Source organism: Chelmon rostratus, chromosome 9, assembly GCF_017976325.1.
Source record: "Chelmon rostratus isolate fCheRos1 chromosome 9, fCheRos1.pri, whole genome shotgun sequence".
Classification (NCBI taxonomy): domain Eukaryota; kingdom Metazoa; phylum Chordata; class Actinopteri; order Chaetodontiformes; family Chaetodontidae; genus Chelmon; species Chelmon rostratus.
The window spans coordinates 25,729,922-25,757,787 of NC_055666.1; the positions used below are offsets into that span (position 1 = coordinate 25,729,922).

At 43.3% G+C, this 27,866-nt stretch overlaps 1 protein-coding gene across 4 annotated transcripts; it reads left to right on the forward strand.

Annotated features, from left to right (window-relative positions):
* Positions 1-397: 397 nt before the first annotated feature.
* On the forward strand, positions 398-27,866 carry arhgef37 (Rho guanine nucleotide exchange factor (GEF) 37). 4 transcript variants are annotated; one of them, XM_041944759.1, is made up of 16 exons: positions 398-450; positions 4,600-4,777; positions 5,135-5,242; positions 7,601-8,094; positions 10,548-10,677; positions 11,836-11,983; positions 12,121-12,320; positions 12,543-12,673; positions 13,898-14,002; positions 15,716-15,829; positions 16,015-16,184; positions 16,899-17,046; positions 17,313-17,441; positions 19,071-19,266; positions 20,310-20,479; positions 23,845-27,866. In XM_041944759.1, exons 4-16 carry the CDS (start codon positions 7,612-7,614, stop codon positions 24,061-24,063), a joined length of 2,343 nt encoding a protein of 780 aa, XP_041800693.1. In that variant the 5' UTR covers positions 398-450; positions 4,600-4,777; positions 5,135-5,242; positions 7,601-7,611; the 3' UTR covers positions 24,064-27,866. The 4 variants fall into 4 exon arrangements, with proteins under 4 accessions (XP_041800693.1, XP_041800692.1, XP_041800696.1 ...); XM_041944758.1 differs by having other exon boundaries at positions 399-450; positions 4,597-4,777; XM_041944762.1 differs by having other exon boundaries at positions 399-450; positions 4,597-4,777; positions 5,140-5,242.

Sequence of the window (27,866 nt, forward strand, 5' to 3'; positions counted from 1 at the left end):
ATATATTTTATAAATTACTATCATGTATGTTTTTCTACTCTCATTCTTATCTTTCTCTTAGTTGTACTTTTGAGCTGTTGTAATGCTAAATTCCCCCTGGTGTTGGTACTTTATGCAAAATTTACGCCACTGGAATATCTCATTCTTCTGTACTTATATTTCATACAAACTCCAAGCTCCTTATTTTTATTTTCACAGGTGTTATTGTTAAATTGACAAGAAGTATTTTTCTTGCTCGGCTTTTACTCTGAAAACAACACGGAAGTTGCTGCTTTTTATGGGACTTTTATTTTGTAAAGTATTCACCGCATACGTCATGTTCGTCTGTTGTTGTCGCGACATTGACAGGCTGCTGAGTGACAACAGGTGAACGGGAGTTCAGCGTCAGAGACGCAGAGGACGTGCATCACAGCGGGAGTAAACATACGAGGAGAGGGCGGCAACAGACAGGTGAACGTTTTATCTAATTTCTTCTTCATTCTCGGCTTTCTTTATCCATACACACGACACCAGACTGACCGCATGATCCCGCAACCTTAAACCAAACGAGGCTTTTTATCGCTGCTCGGCAGTTTGCTGCCAACGAGATTCTGTTGTTTAAAAATCCTCCGACACATGTGTCCACCGACTGATACAGGTGACAGCGTGAGTACAGAAAATGCTTTAAAACATCCAAATTCAATGTATCGTATTCAGTGGTTTCCACCCCGTCTCTTCTCTGTCATCATGTGATCAAAACAGGTAGATGCTCCTTTATCTCCTGTTCCCTCCAAACGATGAGCTGTGCTGTTAGCTACCTCACGGCTAAACGAAAGCAGGCACTGGGGGACAGGTTTCACAGATACCTGAAGGACACCTGTCAACTACATTTAGTATAGAAATGACATTCCTGTAATATACTCACCTGTTGCACATGAAGCTGGACTTATTATGGGGAATATGTGCACATATGTCACATAAACGTCTTACATAAGCTACATCTAAGTGTGTATAGGATGATGGAAATATACTTTAATTCATTTGTGTGCAGTCTAAAATCTGTTTTAATATGTAGTATATCAATGCCTTGTTACCTGTCCTACCATAACACCTGTCATGTGAAGTTGCTAAATGAATGTACAGCATCCAGCATCCTCCCCTGTGGAAGAACATGCTTTTTCCACTCAGTTTGTGGACAGTTTGGAGTCACATGAGTTCTTGTGTATCTTGCATAACTTGCTTGCATTTGTGATGCACACTGAGTTGTCGGTGACTTCCTATGTTCTCTCGCCTGCAGCATGTTTCCCTTCGGATAAGATGACTTTAAGTGCTTTAACTTCTTCAAAATCAGAGTTATGTAGCCGCTCTTGTCCACCCTGCAGCACACATTAGCATAAACTCACTACAATCACTTTGCTGCTAGTTCAGGCCAGAGTTTGCGCCCTTAATCTGCTGCCGCTCAGAGTCATCCTGAAGCGACTCCTCACTCACTGTGGCTAATGCTGCAGCGGCCTGAAGATTTGACTGGGAGGGTGTTTAATGTTGACTAAACAGGCAGAATGGGATCACTGTTTCCATCACTGCTTTCTCATCTTAGTCTGCAGCTGGAAGACCTTAATGTGGGCTATTAACAGACTTGGACGTTTGCGGTTCAGGACATGTCAACATTGTACTGATGCAGGATTCTGTTATCTTGTAGCTGGTATCACACGTCTGATATCAAAGACTGTCATATAATAATTTCCTTTAAGCACACTACCAAAGTCAAGCTAAGCCTTTATGTGAAAGCCACATGCACACAAGCCAAGAACTGGACCAACCCTGCAATTACTGTGAGCACAGTTCTGCATTTAGCCTTCGCACTGAGTCACAACACTTTACATGTTCTTTATTGCTGTAATGACCTTCCCACTGCAGTCATGACATCTTGCTAACTCAGAAACTCTCCTGTCAAAGAGGCACAATTCTACTCGATATGGAAAACTGCACAGTCTTTCAGACTAAATCACTCATTATGTCTGTGCATGTTCGCCCACAGAAAGTCATGGCATATAATCTGAGGTCCCTGTTTTTTGTTTCGAAGGATTTTTGCATTCAGACTGCAAAGACAGGACTTTAGTGAAGTCTTACAGTCTAAACAACACGTAACATCTCCACCAATGACATGCAGCTGGTGCTGTTTGTTTGCAGGATATCTTAAAAACTTGATGGCAGACAGAGAACGAGCGATTCATTTTTGCTGTGAATCAAGGATTTTCTTAAAAGTATTTTGGGGGAACTTTATGCCTTTTTTGAGAACATGAATAGGGCATTTTTGATTTAGATTTTTTTTATTCCAGTGCAGATCAGAATAAAAAAAAATACTGTCTGTTATACCTCAACTGATACCTGGTTTTGAGGCAAGAGCTGTTGTTGATATTTGACTGTTTAAACCATCTGACAACAACAAACTAGCTGGTAGTACTTATTTAACATAAACACATAATATTAACAGGAAATTATGACATGGGTTCCTTAGATTTGTTTTTAGAGAACTGTGACCAAGACACAAGCTGAGTGGGACAAAAAAAAAAATCAACTTGTCAGTGCTCTAAAACATGGTGGTGAGAGTCTTTCTAAAGGACCTCACACCTAGTTATGAATTTCTGTACTGTGATGTAGTACTGTACTGTACTGTACTGTGTACATCTTCAATAAGCTAATATCAGCTGATAAGTTTCATTGGTCTGACTACCTGGCAGGACTGGACAGGTGTGTGTAATGTGTGAGACCCACCACCAGGCCGTTAAAAAAGCTCCTAGCAGCAGTTAGCATCTAACCTGGAGAAGAAGAAGTTAGCGGCTAACCTACAGAAACCAAAAAAAACCAACAAAAAGCAGGCAAAATCACCTCAACACTTGCATCAACCACCGTTATTATTGTTGAAAAAGCAGTTTTGCCACCTGATGTGTATTTTAAAACATCAGACGCTGATGCTGCTGTGTTATGCATCATGCAGGAGTTCACACAAATAACAAAACATATTTTGCGCAGCGTTGGCAGGTTTGCTGAAGGGTTTCTAGGGATCAAGCATTTTTTGTCTTGGAACAGCAGGTTTTGGCGCTGAGGAACAGATTTGCTCTCATAGGTCACTGTAGGGAGTCGGATAAATTCCTGAAGTTTGTCGTCACTTTGCAGAAACTTCAGCAACACACCTTAAGTTGTCGTCAGATCAAATAAGTCAGCTGGTGAAAGAATCCCGTCCTGCAGCATTCCTGCCCGACTCGCTGATCTGATGAACCAGATTAGCTGCTGCCTTCCTGCCTCCCTCATTCCAGACTCATCGCGTCTGACTGCATTGAATTCGGTCATTGTCTCATCATCTCATTGTACTCATCAGCACATACTGAGACGGCCATTTGAGTCTGTGTTCATTGTTTTTGAGAAACAGTGGAAAAAAAAAAAGTTGAGTCATTTAAAGGAGAGGAAACATAATCAAACAGAATATTCTGTCATTAGCGATCAAATGAAAGTCCAGTGTTGACATCTTCCTCCTCTGATAAAACATGTAAACAAAGATGGCCGACGTAAAGATGAAAGAAGACTGTCCTGTCTGTCAGTAATAAATCTCCACCCTCGTACTCTTTGGATTTGCAGCAACATCGCGTGTGTGCACTTTATCAAACAACAGATGTTCTGTGTTGAAGGAAGGTTTATCGTGAGCGACGACAGATTGACCTTGTGTTATGGACCTATACGAAACCACTGAAGCCGAGTGACACGTTTACTGAGACACCTTTTGAAAGTTAAAGTGTGTTTTTGGGTTTGACAGGTCACAGGTCACGGACACAAGGACTTCTTCTAGGTGCATGTCATTAAAGCAGCATTTGACCGTGCTGCAGGAAGCATTTTCAACTATAGAGATAAATGTCTGTTTTTTGGGGATCCCTTAACCTTCCACCTAGTGCCATCATCAGGTGAAAGTTTTAATCTGTCCAGCACGTTATTTTATGACCAGATACCTGCAAAACTAATGGCATTCCCATCAGCCTCAGCCATACTTTGGCTTTAGTGCTAATCAGCAAATATTAGCATTTTTATTGCATGTTGAAGTGTTGATGTTAGTGTTTAGCACAAATTTAGGCACAGCTGTGCCCAAGAACAGGCTCACACAGCTGCTAGCTTAGCGTCGTTGTCACATTTACATGCCTTTTTAAAATGCTTATTGCAGCAGGATGACCACGGAAATCTTTGCCCCAAGCATCAATGAGTCCAAACTGATAGAAGAGATTTCTGCACACTTAGATCGTTTCAGTATTTGCTGCATAGATCTAAATCTCTTCAATCAATGCTTTCAGTGCCACAAGTGAAATTCCATTGTCTTCCATTGTATTTTGACACGTGTCTCTATTTAACACCAGATACTGTAAAGCTATATCATTTTGCACGGCTGGATACCTTTAGGTGAACTTTTGGGTGAACCTTCAGTATTGAATGGATGTGTATGGTTGTGCTGTCCCCTTAACTTTCATTTGAATACAACCTGCATGCATCTTTTATTTCTGACTGACTTTTATTTCTGACTGAAAAAAATCCAAAGGAGTGAGCTCTAAATCTCTCTTTGTTACCTTCCACCAGAAGATTGGAAGAGGATGGGCCGTCCCGCGGTGCTTTTGTTTCCTGTGAGAGGAAAACTTCAATCACTTCGACACTCAGTCCTCACTGGTCCGTTTAGTGTTTCATGAAACCTCTCCAAGTGTCGTCTGATTGGGCCTTAATTCCGCTGTGAAGACTCGCCAGCCAATCGGCATCTTCCTGGGTGAGCAGCACTTCCTCTTCCCACCAGCTGCTGCAGTCAATCAGCTTATTCAGCAGCTTGTGTGTGTGTGTGTGTGTGTGTGTGTGTGCGTGCATGTGTGTGTGTGTGGCCACCCTTTTCTCCCCCTCCCCTCTTTTTCCTCTATTAAACAGCCGGCCCACCCTCATTTCCACTCCCATCCCCCCTTTCCTCACATACTCACACACTGTGTTTTTCTCTCACACGCACACACTCGTGAATAATCGCTCACACACTCCTGCCACATGAGGCCCAGCAGCAGCAGACTGATGTGTGTGAGTCACTGGAGAAAGTTACACCAGCGTGTGTGTGTGTGTGTGTGTGTGTGTGTGTTTTCAGTGCAGCAGCGTCTCTGCAGCAGATTTCTGCTTCACTTGGGACGAGACAGACAGAGAGAGAGAGGGGACATCGAGATTCACCACAGCTAAATCAGGGATTCTGCACAAGGTAATGATAGTCTGAGCTCATGTAAATGCTTTCCGATCACACACTGTCACTCGATACTCACCTCTGTCGTCAGAATGGTGGAGTTTGGTGAGGTTTTGGTGCAGCTTGTGGGCAGCAAACGTCTCAGCCTGGAGCTCTGACACACTTGTTTTGGGATGTAAAGAGAGCTTTTGCGTGAGGTTGTGACTTAGAGTCTTCTGTTTGCTGAGTGTTTGTGAGCCATGATTATTATAATGGTCTGTAAAGAGCTTATGGGTAGCGCCAGTGTGAGTTTCCTTTCCCAAAATATACTCTTATTTTTAGAGTTCTGAACATGTTTTTCTACAAGCTGCTTTTTTTTTTATCTGAAAATTAAGTCTCAAATGTTAAATTCTGTCTGAACACAAACAGTCTGTTAAGAACTTTTGCTGAACAAAATAGTTAAGAACAAGCTGAACAAGCAAGTGTTGCAATGCAGATTGATTTCCAGCAGTACTCAAAACAGTGTTGAGGTTTGATACCCAGCTCTAGTTGTAGATCTCAGTTATCTCCAACTCTGGGTCACCATGTGCTGCTAAACCCCTAAACCTCAAGATAAATCCGTGTGGTCGGATTAGATCCAAATGACAGTCACAATAATCTGTTTCAATAGCGATGCACGGGTGATGGACAGCCGAAAATACAATCCAGTGTAGTCGTACAGGCAATCATAACAAAAAAGGAGACTGAAGAATGAATTGAAAACATTTTATCTTGTGGAAAATGTGAGAAACAAATGTCAGCGTAACCCAGTGCACTTTAAACACAGCTGAATCAACAGCACTGTAGAACAAACACTGAACAGCATAACCTTCATGAATTCATGCAGCACTCTTGCATTAGACAGCCTCAGTTTTAGACAAGTGTCGCTAATAAACTGGCTGCTGAGTGTCCTGTGTGAATATAATGAATCAAATAGAATCGAATAATAATAATAGAATAAGAATGAAACAAGAATGCAGAACTTTGCAGAATGCAGAAGTCTGAATCTGGACACAGTCAACCTCACAAAGGTGGTTTGCACCACAGGTGACTGTATTTTACAGGTTTTGTTTTGTCCCGTAATTCTCAGAGTAAGGATTGTTTTGGTATCAGTCGTGAAACTCTGGCGTCATACCAGCGTCAGCATTGAAGAATAAACAGCCCTTCAGTCTGTGATGCCTGGAAGAGTCTCTGGGCCTTGCTGACATTAGAATTGAATCAGTCAAAAATAAAACTGTCATTAGAGCTTTAAAGCCACAGACGGCCGTTCATCTGAGCCATGTAATGGCTAATTGTCACAACGGTGGCGGCGTTAGTCGCCCTGTAAGCAGCTTGCCAGCCTCCCGGTGGGCCAACACGTGGTGTTCCAGCCCAGATGACGCATGACAATACATCTCCTCGCTCTGCAGTTTCTGTGGAGTAAACAGTACACACAAAGCCATCATCTGCAGCTCTGCTGCTGTGTGCAGGGGTATGCAGTTATGAATGCCATCCTCATATGAGCGTGTTTGACTTCCAAGAGATTAACCTTGAATCAAAAGCAGGACTGTTTCAGTGTCGGCTTCAAATTCTTGGAATTTTCCTGTGGAAGATAAATCTGGAACCAGATGTTCAGAAAAACTTATCTTGAGCTCTTGCTTCACTTTGGTGGTTTGTGGATAACAGAAGGCAGAAAATGAAAATGGAGTTTTCACAATAATTCACTTCATACTACATACATGCATGAACTGAAAAGCTTCTTTACGTGATACTAAATGTCTCCAACAGCATGATGACAGTTTCCAGCTTGTACAAGCTGTGTTTTCTCATGCAGGCATGTAAATGAGCCGCTGCTGACATGTCTCTTGCACTGTTTGGATAACAAAGGAGCGTTAAACTGTGTTAAAGCAAGACACCAACAGAGGGAGGACTGAGAAAAGTTCAGCTGATTTCTATGTTTGACGCTAAAGCTGCTTATTCGAGCTGATGTATGTCTTTACCATTAAGTGACCAAGATACTGAATTTCTCACGATTTGATGGTTAATTCTGGAGTGATCCTGTCATCCAGTGTTGTTGTACATCTGGTCCATCTGCTCCACACTGGAGTGAAGAATGTGACACCATGCAGCGGTTTCCCTTCACACTCACACAGTCAATAATGACGGGAAGCTTACGTCTTGTTAACATGGCCGTGCTCTGCAGCGGAAACCTGCAAATTAAAAACCAGGGGGTTCATATTTTTCTACTTAGCATGCTCAACTCTAAATCTTAATAAAATGCTTTTTTAATATTAGAGATGCTTAGCAGTGACAATGAAAATGATATAATATTACTTCCAAGTGCAAAATTACAATGTAAACTGCCTGTCTCTTTGACAGTGATCTCTAGCATGGAGGTGCCCAGGAGGCCTCAGCCCTCCTCCTTCACACTGCCTCTCCCTAAACCGGCCTCGTCTGCTCGGTCTCCCCTCGGAGCTGTGGAGAAGGTCGCCAGGAAAGACTCAATGAAAGAGAAACTCCAGGAGACGAGGGATGGAGCCGCGGAGGGAGATCAGTTTGAAGACGAGGCGTTCGGTACAGAGGAGGAGTCGGTTGTGTTTGAAGAGGCCTCAGAACTAGAACATACAAACGCTCCCACAGTACTCTCCTCACAGGGTGGTTTCTCAGAGGAGAGCTCAGTGTCTGAGGAGAGGCTGGCAGAGGAGGAGAAGGAGGCCAAAAAGAAGTCCGAAGAAGAGGAAGCGGCAGCTAAAGAGAGGGCAGCACAGAGACAACAGCTGGCCATAGAGGAGCTGGTCCAGTCTGAGAGGAACTACCTTCGACTGCTGCAAGTCAGCACGGTGACCATCAGGACCAACCTGCAGAAACTACAGGTATGAATGTTGGGAACGGGCTGAAACTCTCGAACCCAAAGTGGAGGTCTTCACATTAGTTGTGCTGTCAGTTGTCGACAGTCCAAAATGCCAAACATAATATTTAGTGTACGATGATAAACAAAGACAGGCAGCAAATTTCACATTTTGAGATTTAAACTTGTCGATGCATGAATTGAACAATCTCACAACAAAATTCTTGCTCAAGATATTTGAGTCGGGAAACAGTTACTATAAAGTTCAGTCTCACAAACAGGCGAGTGGGATAAGAAACCAAATGTAAAAGATGTTCATTTACTACCAAAATTCCTCAAATAAAGTGCATGTGACCGACAGTTTGCAGGATGTTTGGAGTATTTCTGTAAATAAAATTATTTTATTGCATTTTTTTTAATTGCTCTGTTGCAAAATTCAGACTGAATTTATTACATTGGAGCACAGCTACAAGACTGCCTTTACTGTAGTTCATTCATTATCAGGTACAGTATGAACTTAATAAACAAACTATGCTGATTTTTAATAAAATAAAGTAATTAGTAATATTTTATAGTGAGATTGCAGTATCACAGCTGGAGGATGGCAGTGCGTTCTTGATTTTGGCAAAAACTCTGAATATAAAGTCCATTTAGCAATTCCTGGAGGTTTCGACCAAGTGCCACAGCTGGAGAATTCATTTCTCAGTTCTAATGAAGCTTGTTGGATGCTGTCAAATGCTCCAGGAAGAAGAAAGTGAGCGGACCCTCCGCACTGCGTACCATCTCATCCCCCACCACATGACTCCACTGTTCTGTGTGTTGAGATTTAATTGGGGACGACTCCTTTGATTGTGCCTTTAAATAAAAAGTAATCACCCCACGCTGAACCGGCGCTGCAGAATCATCGCAGAGGAGCTGTTACGCAGAGGCTGCTTGGTGGTTTATTATCGTTAGCTTTTCATTACATTACCTTATTACAGCCAAATAGTCGTTTATTATCGGTGCAGTAATGAAATGAGGCCTCATAAAACATAATGGAATCAGGCTTTATGGGATGGAAGGACTGAGCTGTGGATGAGCATGAAAATGATAAGACACCGAGGGAACAGCAGATGAAGGGAAACGAGTGCAGCTAGATTATGGTCTGATGACCTGTTGAGGGAAAGAATTTAACTGAAGTGGTGAATGGAGGCACGGTTGATGACATTCAGAAAGACATTTGTCTGTGTTATGTGGCATTTGTCCAATGTAAAATTGAGACACAAAATGCAAACGCGTGGAAATAGAATAAAAGATGGAGGTGAAAAGGGTGTTAAAGGGTGGGTCAAGTAATATGATAGATGGAGGAAAGACAGCAGGAGAAAGACTGAGGGAAGCAGCAGAGTGGAGGACGACTGGACAGAGAAATGGAATAATATGTGGATGAATGGTGCCATTGTGAGGCTGAAAGTTGCTGGTTTGTTTTCGGGGGCAATGCGCTGATTGTTCCAGCAGTGCCCACTTTCTCTCATTGGAACAGAATGGAGCTGAACAAAACGCTTCTTTATCAGCTCTGCATTTTTCTTCTACACATTTTTCTTATAATGGAGCAGAAACACTTGCACATGTTGCACATGATGTTTCATTTGAATATGTAAATAAATTTAATGTTCTTATAATGACACAGTTCAGCCAGGAACTGTAGTTCTGCAGCTAAATATCCTATAAAAACTGAAGTACCTGTTGTGACTCAGAGTTAACTCCTTTTATTTGAGCTATCAGCAGTTTTGTGATACTCAGATGTGGGAATTTATTTTTTTGGTTTAATTTGCACTGATGTTGTTTTTTTTAATATTTATGTAATGTTTTGTCTTTTAACATCTGAACATTATAATTCCACAAATGATTCACATTAAATCATAGTCTTTTAGTTTCTAGCTTCAGTGATTCCACACTGGGATATATGCCCGGTCTGCCCATGGGGGGCGTTGCCCTGGAGGCCTCCTGGGCCCGAGGGACTGGGGCGGCTCTGCATTAAGTGTGGAGTCTGCCCCTGTCCATCGGCGTCGGGGTGGTCTCTGTGGCGGCGCTCCCGGTGGCCGTAGGCTGTGGCGCTTCTCGGTGTGGCTGGCTCCCATAGGTGTTTCCTCACATGGTTCCTCATGGTGTGTGTGTGTGTGTGTGTATGAGCGCATGTGTGTATATATCTGGGAGTGGCATATTGTCTGTCATACTATGCTTTTATTCTTTCTGTTGTTGTATCCTTTTATTATGTGAAGCACTTTGTGTTGCATTTTAAATGGATGAAAAGTGCTATATAAATAAAGTTTGATTGATTGATTGATATTAAATCAGAAAAACATGTTTGTGAGTTTAAAAAAATGAGCTTGCAGTCAGGGGAGATGACTTTCACTGGAGTTAAATGATTCCTGCATGTGCGTCTAAGCTGCATATTTGAGTCTTAATCAGTCTAGCTTTCTGTCTGCCTGCTTACCACAGCCGCCTCCAGCCAACCTGGACAGCATGTTTCTCTACATAGAAGATGTGATTGACGTGTCAAGTCGACTCCTCAGCCTGCTGGACCAGAAGCTGGTTCAGCCTGGAGACCCTCTCTTCCTGGAGACACTCTGTATGAGATAAGGCTTACTTTGCTTGCCAGTATTCTCCCTCCTCATACCGCTGTTGCCTTTTTTTTAACCTAACAACATGCGCTTGCTAAGATTGTTGCTCCCTTCCAGAGGCTTTTTCTGTAAAACACTGAAACGCTGCTTTTTTTGATCAACTGCTCTGATCACACTTGTTGACAGGAAACAAACTGTCTCTTGTTATCAGATGGGGTTTTTGCATTCATCTGAGCGTCACCAAGTTCACAGCGTCTCAGAAAGGCCTCTGGATGTGGTCATGGGTGCATCCTCAGTTTAATGCACGTACACACACACACACACACACACACCAGAGTTTCCTGTCGTGCTTTGTACCTGGAAATGTCTGCTGCACACTTTACTGTGTGTATATGTGCTAAAGGCCAGCTAAAGATGTGCAGTATTGTCTGTCTGGGCCACAATGTTCTTCTTGTGCATGTGTATTTAAGGTCAAAGGTCAGCTTCACTGTGACATCATAATGTTGTGCAGAAACATTTTTCTGGCCATTATTAAGCAACATAACTCAGGAACAGAAGGCAGATTGTGACCATTTGGTCAGATGCTGAACTGGTGACTCTAATCTTGGGCGTCCACCTTGAAATTGTGCTGATTGTTTCGATTGTCTGTGCTGCCGGGTTGAACATGTGTATGTGAAATTTTACAGTTTGTAGTTTCTCTGCAGCAGCGTCCATATTTTAGCCATTGTAGTCCACCACAAGCTGATTGGTTGTGCTGATATTGAGCTTCAGGTGATTGTTGTTGCACCATGTGATGAAGCTCTCTGTCACTCCTCCGGACAAGTAGTCTCTAAGTTAAGACAGCATGTTTCTCACTTATTCACTGGAATCATGCATGTCAGTATAATAAGAACTCCCTATTTCACCAAAAAATAATATTTTTTTATTAAATTCCTTCAAAGCCTTCAATTCTACAATAATCCTAGTTTTCTTTAATGAGCTACTATTCCTGTTTGTATAGATAAGTAAAATAAATAAAATGTACAGCTAATTTTTGCGTCTGTTGGCATTTTAAAGTTGTTATCTTTTTGGTGTCTGAATTATATTTTATTTTATCACTGTTGTGCACTGAGAATGATTTTTTATATGTAAATAGATAAATAAATACATGATTTTTTTCCCTACAGGTGATTCATTCCTCAGCCTGTCGTCTGACCTGGAAGCAGCCTACAGGGAATACCTGGCCAACTACAACAACGTCACGGTGGTGGAGAACAGCTACAAACAGAAGGAGGCACTTTGGAACGAGATCGTGCGAGTCATCAAGACCTCAGCGTAGGTTTCTGTCATTTTCTGTTGTCTCACACTGGGACCAGCTGCACTTAAAACAAATGAAAAACATTTCCACACCTGAACGTGGATAAATGATAGGCCTTACATTCACTGTTCTCTGTTGCCCTCCATACTTCCAGGCCTGAAGTAAACGCCACCTCTCTGAGTTTCTTCTTGGTGATGCCGGTGCAGCGGATCGCCCGCTACCCCCTCCTCCTGCAGACCATCCAGAAACACACGGACAGAAGTCACCCAGCTTATGACCTTCTGGAGCAGACTGCTCACACCTCCATCGCCTTGAACTGTCGCATCAATGAATACAAACGCTTCAGAGAAGTTGGTGAGACGAGTTACCTTTCAGCCTATTTTCATATGAGCTGATAATGGAAAATGTAAAGTTACTCACTTTCATGGTGCAGACCTGTGTGATCCAGTAAGTGCAGCAAGGCGCTGACACATCAAGAGTCAGGGATTCATTTCCCTTTATAGCACAACAGACAGAGGAAGGCAGCAGTGCCTCTCTAATTGACTCTATTAACTGTCCCTCATGCTATGATTGTAGCTGACAAATACAAGAAGACAGAAGCCCTGACCATAAAGGACAAGATCAACCGCCTCAACACCCACAGCATCGCAAAGAAGACAGCGAGGCTCAGCCAGCACATCAAACATGAGACTGGAATAGCTCCTAAGGTAGGATAGAAGTTTATGAGTCCGAGTTTAAAGAACAGGATCCCTGCAAACGGTTCTGTAACTGACCCTGACCAATCACGGAGCCTGGGCATCAGATAGGAGAACCTCTCCCATATGAATGAAAGAAGCAACATGTGACAGGAATGTTTAATGATGCATATACCTCAGGGTATCTCCTCCAGTACACACACTCCCTCCAGCAGCGATGCATTAGTTAATAATTAATCCGACAAGTGATTAAACTGCAGAGAAAACATATGATATGACTGTTTACTGAACCTGCTGTTTGCTCTGGCCTCCTCCACTGTGCTTTGCTTTGGTTACACTTCTCGGTCCAGTGAGGTTTTTCAGGTCCGATCAAAGAGTCCAGCTCCATGAGGATCCTCACATGTCTCCTGTTATTTCATTTTTCATAGCTGCTGACTAGAATACATTTTGCTGCTTCATCTTTTTCCTTTTTTTGTGCGGTATGTATGTTGCAGCTGCATTGCACATCCTTAGAATATAAAGGAATCTCACCCTGAGGCTCTGCAAAACCCAAATTTCTATGCATTCACTTGTCATTTAAAGCTATTTGATATAATGTGGTGATTAAAACAGGTGCAGCCACAGCCTAGGAGGATTGATGCATATTACTGGAAATGAATGATTAACATAGTAGGACTTTGGACAGAAAATGGGAAGGAGGTGTCCACAAACCATGTTGGCAATGATGCATCAATATATGACTGTATTCCAACACATGGAAAGCGGTGCTTACAGGGATTCTGAGGTTTGGTACAAGTGATTATCCTAAGCATTTCAAATTGTAGGCTCCTAAACTTTGTATAGCATCATTTCACAGGTGCTGATCCAGCTGATCCAGCAGCCGAGTGAAGAAAGTGGACACTTTACAGCCAAAGCAATAAAAAGTGCACAGAAAAAGTTTTCCACTGGCATTTTTTAGAGTATATTTGAATCCTTTAGCTGACACTTTTTCAGTGATTTAATGCAACTAAAAAAATATACTTCAACTCTAAAATCACAAGCCAAGTCAGAGTCACACCACCCTAAATGTATTCTAATAAAAACTCAAAAAAGAGAAATAAGAGCAATTACAGAGCTTGCAAAAGTGTGGATGTGATTTTCCCTCAGATCAAAATCCCATTCCTGTTTTAAGAAGTGACATAAAGGCTTAAAAAGGATCTTTTTTTCTGTTCTGTCTCCCTGTGTGCTGTGCTCTAGCTGGTGGATGGGGAGTTTGACGCCCTGGAAGGTTTCTTTTATGTTCTGGAGCACGGGATCCTGGAGCTGCTTGAGAACGTGGAGACGTACCTGCACCACCTACAGGTGGGTTGCAATCTTCCTACATTTTGCGGACTAATAGATAAATGCCTCTTATTTAACATTTTGCTGTTGATATGTTAAAAATTATTGGCCTTTGTGCAAGTCACTAAACCCCAGACTGCTGCAGTGCTGCTGATCCCTGGTACTCAGGAAACTGTGAATGTAAATGTGTTTTTTCTTTTTGTTTAGTTTTACACTGCAGGTCATCGGTCACTGTGTCTACAAACTACTGCTCAGATCTTACTGGAGTGTTTGTATCTATTCCAGGATTTGACTCATATGAGATCACAGAGATGTTTGAAAAGAATAAGTAAAGCCTGAAGACACCATCATGTTTTTCAAGTGTTTCTCATTAAAGGATAACTTTCGTTTTTTACAACCTGGACCTTATTTCTAACATTAAATACGACCATTTACTCACCCAGACAACTTTGGTGGCATTTGGAGTCGTTTTGAAGAAATTAGCCCCAGAGGAGCGGCGCGTATATCTGTATAATGCGAGTACTCGGGGCATCCATGCGCAGCCTCTATATAACGCATAATCTGTGGCGAAACTCGTTCAGATTCCAATATTTTGTTATGATATGCTGGTGCTATTCCCCTCTGAGCCGGCGGTCGGCTAGTTTAGCTGTAGTTTGGCACAGCTATGGTTCGTTATTGCGTATTCGTAGCCGACCGCCGCAGAGTCAGCCGTGTTGTGGCTGGCTGCTCGCAGCGCCCGGCGTTTGGTAATGACATCATCCACGTCAGAGGTAGTTGTCTTGAGACGCTGGATGTTGATAAGATACCTCAGAGGGGAATAGCGCCAGCATATCATAACAAAATATTGGAATATGAACGAGTTTCGCCGCAGATTATGCGTTATATAGAGGCTGCGCATGGATGCCCCGAGTACTCGCATTATACGGATATACGGGCCGCTCCTCTGGGGCTAATTTCTTCAAAACGACCCCAAATGCCACCAAAGTTGTCTGGGTGGGTAAATGGTCGTATTTAATGCTACAAATAAGGTCCAGGTTGTAAAAAATGAAAGTTATCCTTTAACATTTTGTAAATTTGAATTTTGATTAACTGAGACATCTCAGCCAGACACTGAACAAATCATCTGCTGCTCTTTCTTTGATTGTTTCGGTTTTGATGCTGCATTTCGTAAAACCATTGTTGGTGAACACAGTTTGCTGATGATTGCACTCTGTCTCATATCTTATTCATTTCCTGCAGTCCGGTTGCACCAGCCCGTGCAAAGACTTGGTGACTTTCTTGTCACTTGTGACCGGTGGAGAAGTGGAACAAGTGGAACATAACTTGATATTTATTCTTGAAGATGCTAATGAGTCACACTGTGTAAACTCAGACGCTCCTGAAGTTTCTGTGTACCTTTCCACTCTAAAATAATCTTGTTTTTCCTCTTTCTATTCCCAGCCACCCAGGAGCAGCACTGTAACCTCCTTCTTTTTCAGATTTTCCTACTAAAACAAGGCCAGTTCACCAAGCCAGTAACAGTGTCCTCTTGCTGGGATAATTGACAGTTTTCTTGCATTTTCACAAAACAACATCTTTTCACAAGCTCTAATTTGGACATGGCAACCAGTGTGAACCATGAAAACTGAAAACAAACACTGGTGAAATCAGTGATCCCACAATCTCCTCGTAGAATCACAAACATCAGAGACCTGAGCAGGTTTTGACTGCTCCTCTTCTGTTGTTGGTCTGCAGGGGTTCCTGGCCTGCAAAACAGAGGAGTTTGATTTTGATATGGATGGAGAGAAAGCACCTATTTGCTACAAGGAGATCACCACAGCTCTCAGACAGTGGATTCTTCCTTCATTTGTGAGTCTACCCGACATTCTCATCATATCCTTTACTTAAGCTAATGCAGCAACATCACAGTAAAAGGCAAAAACATCAGATATCAAAAGTAAACTGTCTCTTTGTGAAGAATGGAGCCTGCCGGTCTGAAATGATTGATTTAATAAGCAGCATTAACCGGGAGCATCATTTCTGCTTCCATATAGGAGAAGAGGATGAGGACGTTAATCCACAAGCCGCTGTGCGCGCTCCGTGACCTCCTGGTGGGCCCGAGGAACCTGATCAGGAAAAGGCTGGACAAGCTGCTCGACTATGAAGTGATTTGTGACAAGTCCAGTCTGAGCTATGACGAACAGGCTGTGGCCAACACGTACAGGTACAGAGGGAGGGATCGTTTTACAGTCACAGGCTGGACTGATGGGTGGGAAGTGGGTGTCGCAGGGTCAGGCCACAGAGAGTCAGTGCATCAGTCCATATGAGTCCTACTGAGGTCCTGATCCTAACATACACCTGGCAAATAAAAGGTGCAAACCCACATATACCACCTTATCTGTAATAAAAGCTAAAAACATGTAGCTGTCATGAGCTCATGATCATTTTTAACTTTCTTTGATCAGTCTGTCCAAAACACTTAAATTCTTTCTGAAAGAGGAGGAGACGTGTCCTTCATAGTCACCACACTTTGAAACCATTACTAAGCTTTTTGTAGTTTTCCACTGTGGTTTTAATTTGCTTTGGCCCTTGTCACCAGTCTTATGAAGTTTAAGTAGAGATGTATCCACTTCAGTTTTATGCTTGAACTGTTGAATGCAGCTTCTTTCAGCTGTTTGACTCCAACTAACAAAGTCCAGTCTCTCTCAGTCAGTGTGAATCCAGACAGTGGCTCTATTTTTACAGCCTCCTCCCCTGAAATCTATATGATTACACCCTTTAGAAGAGTTGTGTTAAAAACACAGTTTGAGCTTGTAGAGCTCATGTAAGGAAATGATCAAATGTTAATTAAATCCAATATTGAGTTTTGTGCAGTTGTGTAAAAGTCAGAATAAATGGTGGTAGCTAACTTTCACGTGAACCTCTCTTCTTCTTTCAGAACAATCAACACGTTGCTCCTCAATGAGCTCCCTCAGTTCAACGGCCTGGCTCTGCAGATGATCTGGAGCATGTTGGGGACGTTCAGCTGTCTGCATAAAGACCTCGCCTCAGACATGGAGCAGCTGTTCCAGAGCTTCGCGCAACAGGTAGTCTCCTCCTCTTATCCACCTGTGCCTCTGCACTGATGAAAGGATGCAGGTTGTAACCGATGTGTTGTTCAAGACAGCGCTGAGCTTTCTTGAGATGTTAGCACGGTGTTTAGTCACTCAGTGAGACGGAGAAATTAATTACTTGCATCTTACGGCCAATCAATTATCCAGACAAGTAAAAAACACCATGAGGTATCTGTTTTCCAGCTCGCTAACCACTGAGGATGTAAAGGTTTCATTTAATTTCTCTACTCATTTTCCAGCTCCCTCACAGCTCTATCAGCCCCAGTGCATTCTGGGGGTGGGCGGAGTCTGCAGTGCTGGAAGGAGCGAGGAGGCTGGAGACTTTGTGTCGAAGTGTGGAGGACACGCTCAATGCGCCTGTTGTCCAGGTTGGTACAGACAGACCTGACAGAGGCAGACCATGTGTTTTTGGGCTTGTGTGTGCTTAATTGATCTGATTAACTCTCTGGAACCCAGGCCTGTTTTTTGAAATCAAAGATGGAGCAAATGTTAACAGTTAGAGGTGGTGATCAACAGAGAATATCATTAAAACCACAATCAGCACAACAAACTGTCATCGGACACCTGACAGGTGCACGAGATATTTGAGCTGCTTAACTGGCACGCGTTCACAACGCAGCATTTACACAAGCTTCATGTTCCACAAAACAAAGATGTGGTGGGACAAAATGTCACAGGAGACACCAAAGTCCTGCAGGAGTGGTACTACACATAAGACAGTCCAGTAAAGGATGTTCACACTTTAACAACTGCATACAAACTGCCTGACACAGTTCTACCGACTTAAAAATGAAAATGAAATGACTGGATCGTATGTGTGCTTGCAGCAGGAGTCAGGAGGAGCTGTAGGTCATGTCTGTCAGTACAGTAATGTTTACTTCAGACCAGTGTAGCGGTCACCTTCACCCCAGTATAACCAGTTACCACAGGCGTCACTTCACAGAGGCAGAGGGTGTTTAAAAATATCCTCTCTCTCTCTTTTGGAAGCTCTGTGTGTTTACTTCACAGCTCATAGTTAGCACATGTTGTTTTAGCCAAGCTAGCAGTGAAGCATCTGAGCAGCTATCAGATCTGCTACCACAAAAATGTTGCATTGACACTCATGGTCCCAGAGGATGAATGCTCAGGATGATACCTGACTTTCCATCCTGCACCGCTGTCCTAACCCTTGTGCAGAACTTCAGATCAGGATTAAACACTTCAAAAACTAATGGCCATATTTCTGTGTAACTGTGCTAACATGGGATGCTAGCATGCAAACGTTAGCTGGTTAGTGCTCTGGAATAGCAGCAGTGTTATGCTGTGTTTATTAAATGCATGAGCGGAACGATTGACAATAGGTTTTCGCATGTCATTGTTAACCAATTGTTTTCTGTGATGCGTCGTCCTGCTGTTCCTATTTCCTGCTCGACAACCTCAGATGTCTTGAACTGGGTCACCTGACAGGACACCTACATAAATAAACCAGCAATCTGTAGACATCACGTTGGGCTCTGGGAAATTGTGATAAGCATTTTTGTGACATTAGTCAGCAGATAAATCAATTATGAAAATGATTGTAAGCTGCAGCCCTGTTTTGTACTCTGCTCATGATCGTCCAACATGTTGTCCAAGCTGAGTCATCGTTTCTCCAGCTTGACATCGTTCATGCGTGACGAGACATCAGTCATAGATGAGAAGAATCTGACTCTTCTTGTTCTGCAACTTTCTTTATCACTTCCCATATTCAGTGACCAGGAAACGTTGAATTTATTTTGCTAAGCTGTCATTCTGAGAAAGACTGTGAAATTGTCTGGGAGGCTGAAATATGTCTCATATTATTCGTTTTCATGATTTTTGTCATGTTTCCACCCAAAGTAGCTGACTTCTGTGTTACTACATTAACATTTTCTGTTCTGCTCGGGCCCGTCTTGCCCATTTTTATCACGTCCAATTAATTCTCAGTTTCCTTCAGTTTCACTCTACATTCTCTTCTCCCTCGTGTTTTCTTCTGTCAGCCTCTGAGTCCGTCGTCTCAGCGCCGTCTGAAGCAGCTAACGGATAAGCACGGTTCTGGAAAGATCTACCAGGTGACGGGGACGGTGGTGGGCAGCCGGGACCTGGACCTGAACCTGGCCAAAGGGGAGCTGGTGGCCATCATCAGTGAGGCAGACAGTCGAGGAGACAAACGAAGGTGGCTGGTCGACGCGGGAGGTAAGAACCAACATCTTGCTGCTGTTACTCCACAAGAACCTTTGTGGTTTTTTATTTGTTTCGTCTCAATGTGTTTTTCTGTCACCATACTAATGAAAATAACAATGAAACTGCTGAGACATTAATGAAATTATCATCTGTGATTGTGGACTTCAAGTAGAGAAAAAGAGCTGGTTGTCATCATTAACAGGTGGAGGTTTGGGGTATGAATGAACATGAAATAAAGCTCTGTTGGCTAACCATGTTAAACATTATGGAAATCATTTATTGTCTGTATTTACAGATGTCGAGAGCAGGAATCATTACCTGCAGTGTCTCGTTGATGTCTGAGGTTTAAAGGGATTTTTGGTTGTTTCTGGACTGTATTGCTATTGAATCTATTCTGATGCCAGTGCAGCTTGTCTTAAATGCAGTTTTTTGGCGCCATCTTTTGGGTTTTTGTTGTAATTGCAAGAAACCAGCATTCAGCCAAAGGCACTGTAGTGTACACCAGGCATTTCAGCAGATTATTCTATATGTTGGGTTAAGCACTTAAAAGAGAAGTTAGCATACATACTTTATACTAAAGTTTATAAATCCAGTTTTAAATGTCTAGAAGTGTGTTCTAGTTTTACAGACTGAACGTTACAAAGGTCAATAAAAACACTGTATTTTTGATAAATGATTAATAAATGAAGTCAGATTTTTAAGCAGAAGACAAGATAAGATAAAACTTTATTTATCCCCAGCCAGAGTAAAATAAAGTCTCAGAAAGTGCAAATTTTCCAGAAGCTTTCCAAATGTTCCAGGTCCTCCACAACAGTAAATTGAGCACTTTTGTGTTTTGGACCTTTGATTGAGCAAAACAGGCAAGTTAAAGGTTTCAGCTTTGGTTCTGGAATAATGGCATTTCCACTATTTTCCATCATTTTGTTGTCCAAACAATGAAACCTGCAGATTAATCCATGTGAAAATAATCGTCACTCACCGTCTGAATGTGCAGTAACATGATAACACTTTACAGCTTTTACGACACCTGCTTTATCTGTGTATGATGCATGCAGGCAGAAGAGGATACGCTCCTTCCTCCAAGCTGCTTCGTTATCACCAGCCAACAGAGGACCCGCCCCCTTCGCCACACCTGACCGTGCCCGAGGGCGTGACAGGAATCAGGAGGCACTCCTACACCCCGGAGGCCCGGCCGCTGACAGTCATGAGCCAGCCTTGCTTCCAGGTGAGTGATCCAGGTGTATTTACATGATAGAAACTTCACACTCACTCCACATCATCCCTCTGATTGGCCGAGGATCTGAATAGATTGCTCATGTTCATTCATAGTCCCTGAATGCTTAAGATGCATGGTCGATGTGCAAATGTGAATTAAAATAGTTCAACATTAATGTTCTGTAAACTAAAGCATCAATCAGCACATCTCAGGGTCTCACTAGTGTTTATTGTGTTGTTCGACAGCTCAGGTGCTCGTTAGACCACAGGCCAAACATGAGAGTTAGACTGGCTGCGACAGCGACCTCAGCTCGCTGCTCCGGGTTAAAATGATCTGCAGTCAGACTCCAAACTGTGTGTGTGCGCGTGTGTGCGCGTGTGTGCGCGTGTGCGTGTGTGTGTGTGTGTGTGTGTGTGTGTGTGTGTATGCGTGTGCGTGTGTTCAGCAATTAAACATGGCACACTCTCTGTGTGTTTGAAGCTTTAACTGATTAATGTGACAGCGTTCTGCTACGGAAGCATCAATCTATCACATGTCTGTCTGTGTGTGTGTGTGTGTGTGTGTGAGAGAGAGAGAGAGGCACTCCTTGTTTTTTTAGGTGTGTGTAAGTGTAATTATGTGCATACCCAGCTGTAAAAGGGCAAACTGGAGTGTGTGTGGGGAACAGTAGTGTACGTGTATTGATTTGTGTGTGCGTGTGTGTGTGTGTGCATGTTATTAATGGAAAGGTTGCTAATTAGCTCTTTAACCTTGTAAGTGGGTTACAGTGTGAAGGGTTGAGAGTTAATTTATGCGACGTAGTACTGCAGGCTGAGATAGATAGTTTGTGTGCGTGTGTGTGTGTGTGTGTGTGTGTTTGAAATTGATTTACATGAGCAACACATGTGAGTGTGAGAGGGGGTGTCATGGCTTGTAAATGTGTGATGGTTTATGTGGGTGTGCACATGGGACAGAGGAAGATTTAGGTGAGTGGATGAGAAAGCAGGATTGCGTTAGCAATCAAGTGTGTGTGTGTGTGTGTGTGTGTGTGCGCGTGTGTGTGTGTGTGTGTGTGTGTGTGTCAGAGATATGCCTCCAAGCTGCCTGTTAAAGTGAGTGATTGCTCTGGTGACCTTTTAGAGGCGGGTTTTCATGCCCCCTCCTCCCCCCATCCGTCCCCCATGACCCTGAGTCTGCTCATATACAAAATATACACACCCTGTGGCCCCGTCCTCAGTGTGGCCCCATCCTCAGTGTGGCCCCGTCCTCAGTGTGGCAGCATTTTTTAAAGTCTTTTTCTGTTCTTTCCACACTGAACCGCTGTTTTCCACTGCAGAAAATGTAGTTTTTCAAAAACCAGACTGTTCTTTTAGTGGCTGAGGAAAATACAGATGATGCATCGCCGTCATGAAGGTGTAGCAGCGACTTCAAGGTGCCAAATTTGTCTTGACTGCACTTTTCTCTGTGATCTGAGACAAACAACACTGAACTGAATGCAGCTTCATCTCATTCGAATTATAGAAGATCCTACCGTTGACCAATCAGAATGCAGTATGTTGACCATCCCTTCATATTCGTACCTGAAGTACTCTTTGAGTATGCTTGTCTGTCTGGACGTCCTGTGATAGACTGTTGACCTGTCCACAGTGGACTCTCACTCAGTGTGAGCAGTGTGAGGTTCATGTCTGTTGAAACGTCTGTCCTCTCCGTCTCATGTCTCACATCACACCTTCAGTACTGTCCTTTCACATCTGCTGGAACTCTCATTTCCTCACGTTTCTCATTACAGCTTGTAGACGTCCTGGAAAACAATGATATTATCAGTAATTGCCAGTCTGGCTTCTGTTGACGTCTTAGCTCTGCCTCGTTCTCTCACACTTGTGGCCCGGTCACGTTTAGCTGCATCACGCTCCTCGCTGCTCTTTCATTTCCGCCAGAAACGTAGCTGCAGCAAGTATTCGCTCAGCTCCTACAGCGTGAATCGCCCCGCAGCAGATAGCCGCCGTCACTTTACCTTTTTATTTTTTCTCCTCCCTGTCTCTGCCTGGCAAAATGGTAATTAAATGCTAATTGGTGTAGACCGTCAGGGCAGAGCTAGTGTCGAAGCTGTGAGGTGAGCTGAGGTGAAGGGTTTGTTAATGACACCGAGCAGCCGGCTAAACTCAGATATTAGCACTGCTGGGCCCCTCTGTCATACCAACACAGGGCTCATTAGGAAGCCTTCATTCGTGTGTGTGTGTGTGTGTGTGTGTGTGTGTGTGTGTGTGTGTGTGTGTGTGTGTGGGGTGATGAGATGGGATTTGTCAAGACACAACTAGTGGGCTTAACCTTTTCAGAGAATATTACAGTGATTTGTGTGTGTGTGTGTGTGTGTGTGTGTGTGTGTGTGTGTGTGTGTGTGCACATTTCTACCTGTGTGCATGCCTTCTCTTGTGCTTGCTCTTTTTTTTTTTTTTGAATTTGTGTAATGAAGTTTTGTCCCAATCGTCCAAAATGATGCTTATATTTCCATAAATATGGATGAAATGTGTGTCTCACACACTGGATTAACAGCTGTAGGCTCCTTCATGTGACACACCATATTTTCCACAAGTCATTTGATCCAAATCCTGATGGTCTTTGTTCAAAAGTATTAAGTTAATTTACTGAAGTCATAGACTCAGTGCAGAAGGAGACTCCTGAAACTGACACGATTGGCTGGCTAAAGAAATAGTCCACTCTGATTGGTGCTGAGTGGAGGTTCCTCCCTCACGAAGGAGCTTTGGCAGAGTACAGACGCCAGCTGCTGGGAGCGTTTTCACCAGACAACAGACAGATTTAATTTTAAACTTTAAATTGAATTTAAAGTCATGAAGTGACTCAATTAACAGAACAGAATTAGCATTAATTCTGACCCGCTGCCAGCGATGTTTCTCTTTTTAACTGGTGAAAGCAGCTACAAATGAGAAGGCGTACATTGTTCATTTTTCATCTCTCTTTGCTAATGATGATTGCCGTCTGAGTTTAGTTAAGTTTCTATTTTGCTGACTTGAGTGTATGAGTTGAGATCCGCTCACCTGTGCTCGAGGGTCATTTTCAGACTGTGGTAAAGGAGAGCTGTGCTGCAACATTAGCAGGCTGAAGGGGAAAAAACCTCAAAGGACTTCAGTAAACACCACAAGACAAATTGAGCCTGAGATGCCTTAAAACGGCCACTTTACAGAGGATAAACCCTTTCCAGTTATGTTACAACCTTTCCTCTGATGCCTAATTTGACATTTTTCCCTCGACTATTACAAAGAATATTGGAAAAACAAAGTTGTCTGTCGTCCCATCGTTTGTTCTCTGCTGTGGAATAATCACTGCAGCCTCACAGGGTACCTGGCTGACTGTTGACTCTGCGTCCTCTCTTCCAGGTGATTGCAGCCTATGACTTCGCAGCGAGAGGAAACCACGAAGTCTCTGTTCGAGCCGGCGAGCCCGTTCGTGTACTGGAGCCCCATGACAAACGAGGGAACCCTGAGTGGAGTCTGGTGGAGGCGAGGGGTGGGCAGAGAGGCTACGTGCCCTCCAACTACCTCACAATCATGCCAGTGGGACCTGGGCCACCCGGCTCATTCCGGCCCTACTGCTAGGAGGGGCGGAAGGAGAGACTGCAGCTTGCACAGTATGACGGGGTTTCACCAGTTCTGTCTTTTCGAAGGCTTACAGCACGACTGCTGGAATAAGGCTCCACCTGCTTCTCAAACAGTAGCATGTATCTACAAAGTGACCATCAGTGTCAAAATCAGTGTTTTTAAACAGACATTAGAGCCGTGAAATACTGTGGTGTGGTGGCCACAGTGTTAGCCAAGTTCTGTTGACTACTTCTTTTCAATCTTATAGCTTGAATTTTTGAAAAGCTTGAAAGCTTGAAAATGTAACTTTTTCTTGCTTTTCCTTCACACTTCCTGTGCAGTTCAGTGCAATAAGACTTTCAAAGTTGCAAGGAAGGGAAAGTAAAGTCAAGTCTAAACAGTTTTATTTCTATAGTCCGAAATCGTAAATTTGCCTCAAATGGCCTTACAGTCATTGCAGGATACTGCGCTTACAAAGTCAGGGCTTATTGTCTTCTTTTAGGCCATTTCTGCACTAACTAATTTGGAAATTAAGCTTTTTTTCCACCCAAACTAAAAATGTTTCTTTTCAAAAGTGCTCTCAAAAGCGTCACATGAAGGTGCGGACGAACAAATTCAAGACATCTGACTGTAATGTCACTCAAACTCCAGCTCAAGATCAAAGAATGACTTGACGGTGCAGCAGCGTGAAAACGACAGAAACCTCAAAGCATTTATACGTTCAGTGTGGACGGTAAACCGGATATACAACCTCTGATACATCCACTGTGGGCTGGCTCCTGTTTATATGTGTGACCCACCGGATCTAATGAAGGAAGCTGCAGCCCTGGTGCTGGTGGTCTTATGGTGTCTTGCTCGTGAGCACTGACAGGACAGATGCTGCTGGGATGGAATTTCACTCTGCGTCCTAAGGCTGAAGGACACACTTGAAGTTGCACTGCAAATTTTTTTGTGGCCGTTGTTACAAAGCACCGGAAGACGATGGGCGAACGGGAGTCACCTGAGCTGTTTGAGAAGAGGGAGGCTGACTCATATCCCATGATCCTCAGCGTGACAAATGGACGCTTGAACTGAAAGCGATAGACTGCATGTTCTCGGTTAAGTATGCGTGTGTTAGCGAGCTAACGGCAACACACTCAGAGAACAAAAAGTGTGTGTGTGTGCATCTGTTTGATATGAAATTGAGCTGACAGGTGTGTGTGTGTGTGCATGTGTGTGTGTGTGTGTGTTGAGTCTCCTCCTCCTCACCTGGAGGCAGGAGCAGTACTGTATCGGGACTGACAGGTACACAGCGCTCTCATCATCTCAGACTGTGTAATGTGATGTAAATGTAAAATGTCTCCAGGGCCGAGCGAGAGAGGAGGAGGAGGAGGAGGAGGCGTGAAGACAGAGGAAGGAACAGGGAGTAGACCTGAAGGAGTTGGAAGGGAAATGGGAGGAACAGCAGGCAAGCAGCAGACTCAGCAGAGTTATCCGTGTGGATGTGTGTTTTCTCTCAGCCTCCTTCCTCTTCCCTCTCTAACCAGGAGCTGATTTAGATCCACTCCTCGTTACAGTACGAGACTAAACTGCCCCTTAAGGTCTTTGATTTAAAAGGGTTTTAAACAGACGTAAAATAGTATATGACTGAAGCGACCTCCTTCAGTATTCATGCACCTGATGATGCTTGTTGCCATGGATACCGTTCAATCAATGCAGGCCGTGTCTCCCCGTGGTATTTCCTCAAGTTGGCTGGACTGTGAAAACACTCAGCGACAGCAGAATTTAATTGTTTTTGTCAGTTTGGTGAACGTTTGCTACTTCACTATCTTCTTTTCTCGAGGTGCACAGACAACTGGAAGCACTCTGCACTGAACCCCCACCCATGATGTTGAGCTATCTCATATCTGACAAACTAATAGGCCGAAAAACGAGCCTCATGTCTCAACACGGCAGCATTAAAGGAAAAGACCAAACTGTACAAGCTGCTAATGTGCATCATGTTGGAAAAGAGACGGAAAGAAAGACGCATACTTCACTTAACGTTTCTTTGCAATTGAGCCCCACCCCTTCACTTAATGCTCCAATCACAGCAGAACAACTTCTCTGGAGAAAAGTAAGACAGAAGCCCTCTTCATGTCATATCAGAGTTATCCTTTTACGAGATTCGGCTCATAAACAGCGTTCACACCAACATTCAAGTTGTAATTAAGACTCACCTCACCTCTTTTTCTGTAATCCAATTCCTAATACAGACATGCCTGAAAACCAAACAAGCCTAAAGGCCTCACACTGGCCAAAGTCCACTGTTCAATATCATAATATCAAACCTTAATTTAATGGATCTGGTGTAATAATGTCAGTGAACAGTGTTTTAATCCTCTGTAATCATACAACCATTTGCAAGTCATGATGGTGGGAGTTTTTCCCATCTCAACCATCTGTTCCAGATGACATGAACGCGGCACAATGCCTCGTCAGATTAGCAAGATATCAAGGACGTTTTAAAGATTTGCCTCACATGTGTGCGTATGCTTGATTTTAGCATCGATGGGCTAAATGAAATGTAAAGTGCTGGTGCAGCTCAACATAAAACCATCACAGAGATTAACATAAGCATGTAAAGATTAGGCTGTTTAGTCACTAAATTGATATCTGGATAAAGGCATGGTCAGTGGGTTGTTGTTGCTAACACTGAGCCGTGTTCCACCGGTTTGTGCTGCATCAGCTGCTGCGGATGTGAAGCAGAGGGAGGCGGGCTGGGATTCGGGGCTGCTCAGCTGGAGCTTAGCTGTTCCCATCCGCCTGAATGTCAGGACGGAGCAGAGCAGCAGGAGGGCCAGAGAGTGTGTGAGATGCTACCAACAGACCAAAATACCAAATGTCCTCAAGGTTATTAAGATGGAGGGAAAATAAAGAACAAACACTCCCACCTGACAGCATTTTACCTGCTCTCACCTCCTCAAAGGCCACTTAAGGCTGAAGCAAATTCAACCGGTAAATGTTAAAACAGGTTATGGCAATAAAATTTGCATTTTAGGATCTGTTGGCTGCTCATTCAGTATTTAGTAATTAGTATTTTTAATTCCTATAATTGACAAACAGTGTGAAGCTGCTGTTGGCGAAGCTGCATGCTGTATTGTCTTAACTTGGCCAAAAACCTTGATACTGTAAAAACTGAACTACTTCACTGCAGACTCCTGGAAAAGGTTGAGAGATATTCTGGTTATATATGACCACGTGCATGTTGCGATGGGTGGATGTTTTTAAAACTGGATAGAGTTTAGGCTCAGCTTGATGACACAGAGGAGTGTGTCTGCAGGAGATTTTCAACTCTCCACCACAAGAGGGAGTCAGAGACTGAGACCGGTTGTGTTTGATGAGAGAGCCTGAACTGGTGTGTGTGTGTGCATGTGTGTGTGTGTGAGACCTCTTTACCGTCGGCAGTATTAGTGCTTGCATGAGATCACAGCTTGAACATAATCCTGCACATTCTGTTCATATTGTTCATTTTTGTGATTTTTCTATTAACCAGCTGTCAAACAAAGTGAGGTGTAACATTTTTAACCTGCGGATGATCTGGTTGTACACTGAGTCTGGACAGCATTTCTGATTATAATTTATTGTTTTATTACTGTGTTGGGTCGTGTTTCTTTCTTTTTTTTTAACTTATTAGACGCCGCACGGCTCTGTGACTTGAGATGAATCGTCTTTGAAGTGTTGCCAAAGTTATGATGTTGAACTCGCTCACACACACACGTATTCACGCAGCAGATGGCAGATGCAGCAGTAGTATCTGTCAGGGCAGCTGTGAACTGACTGTGTGGCTTCAATAAAACTGA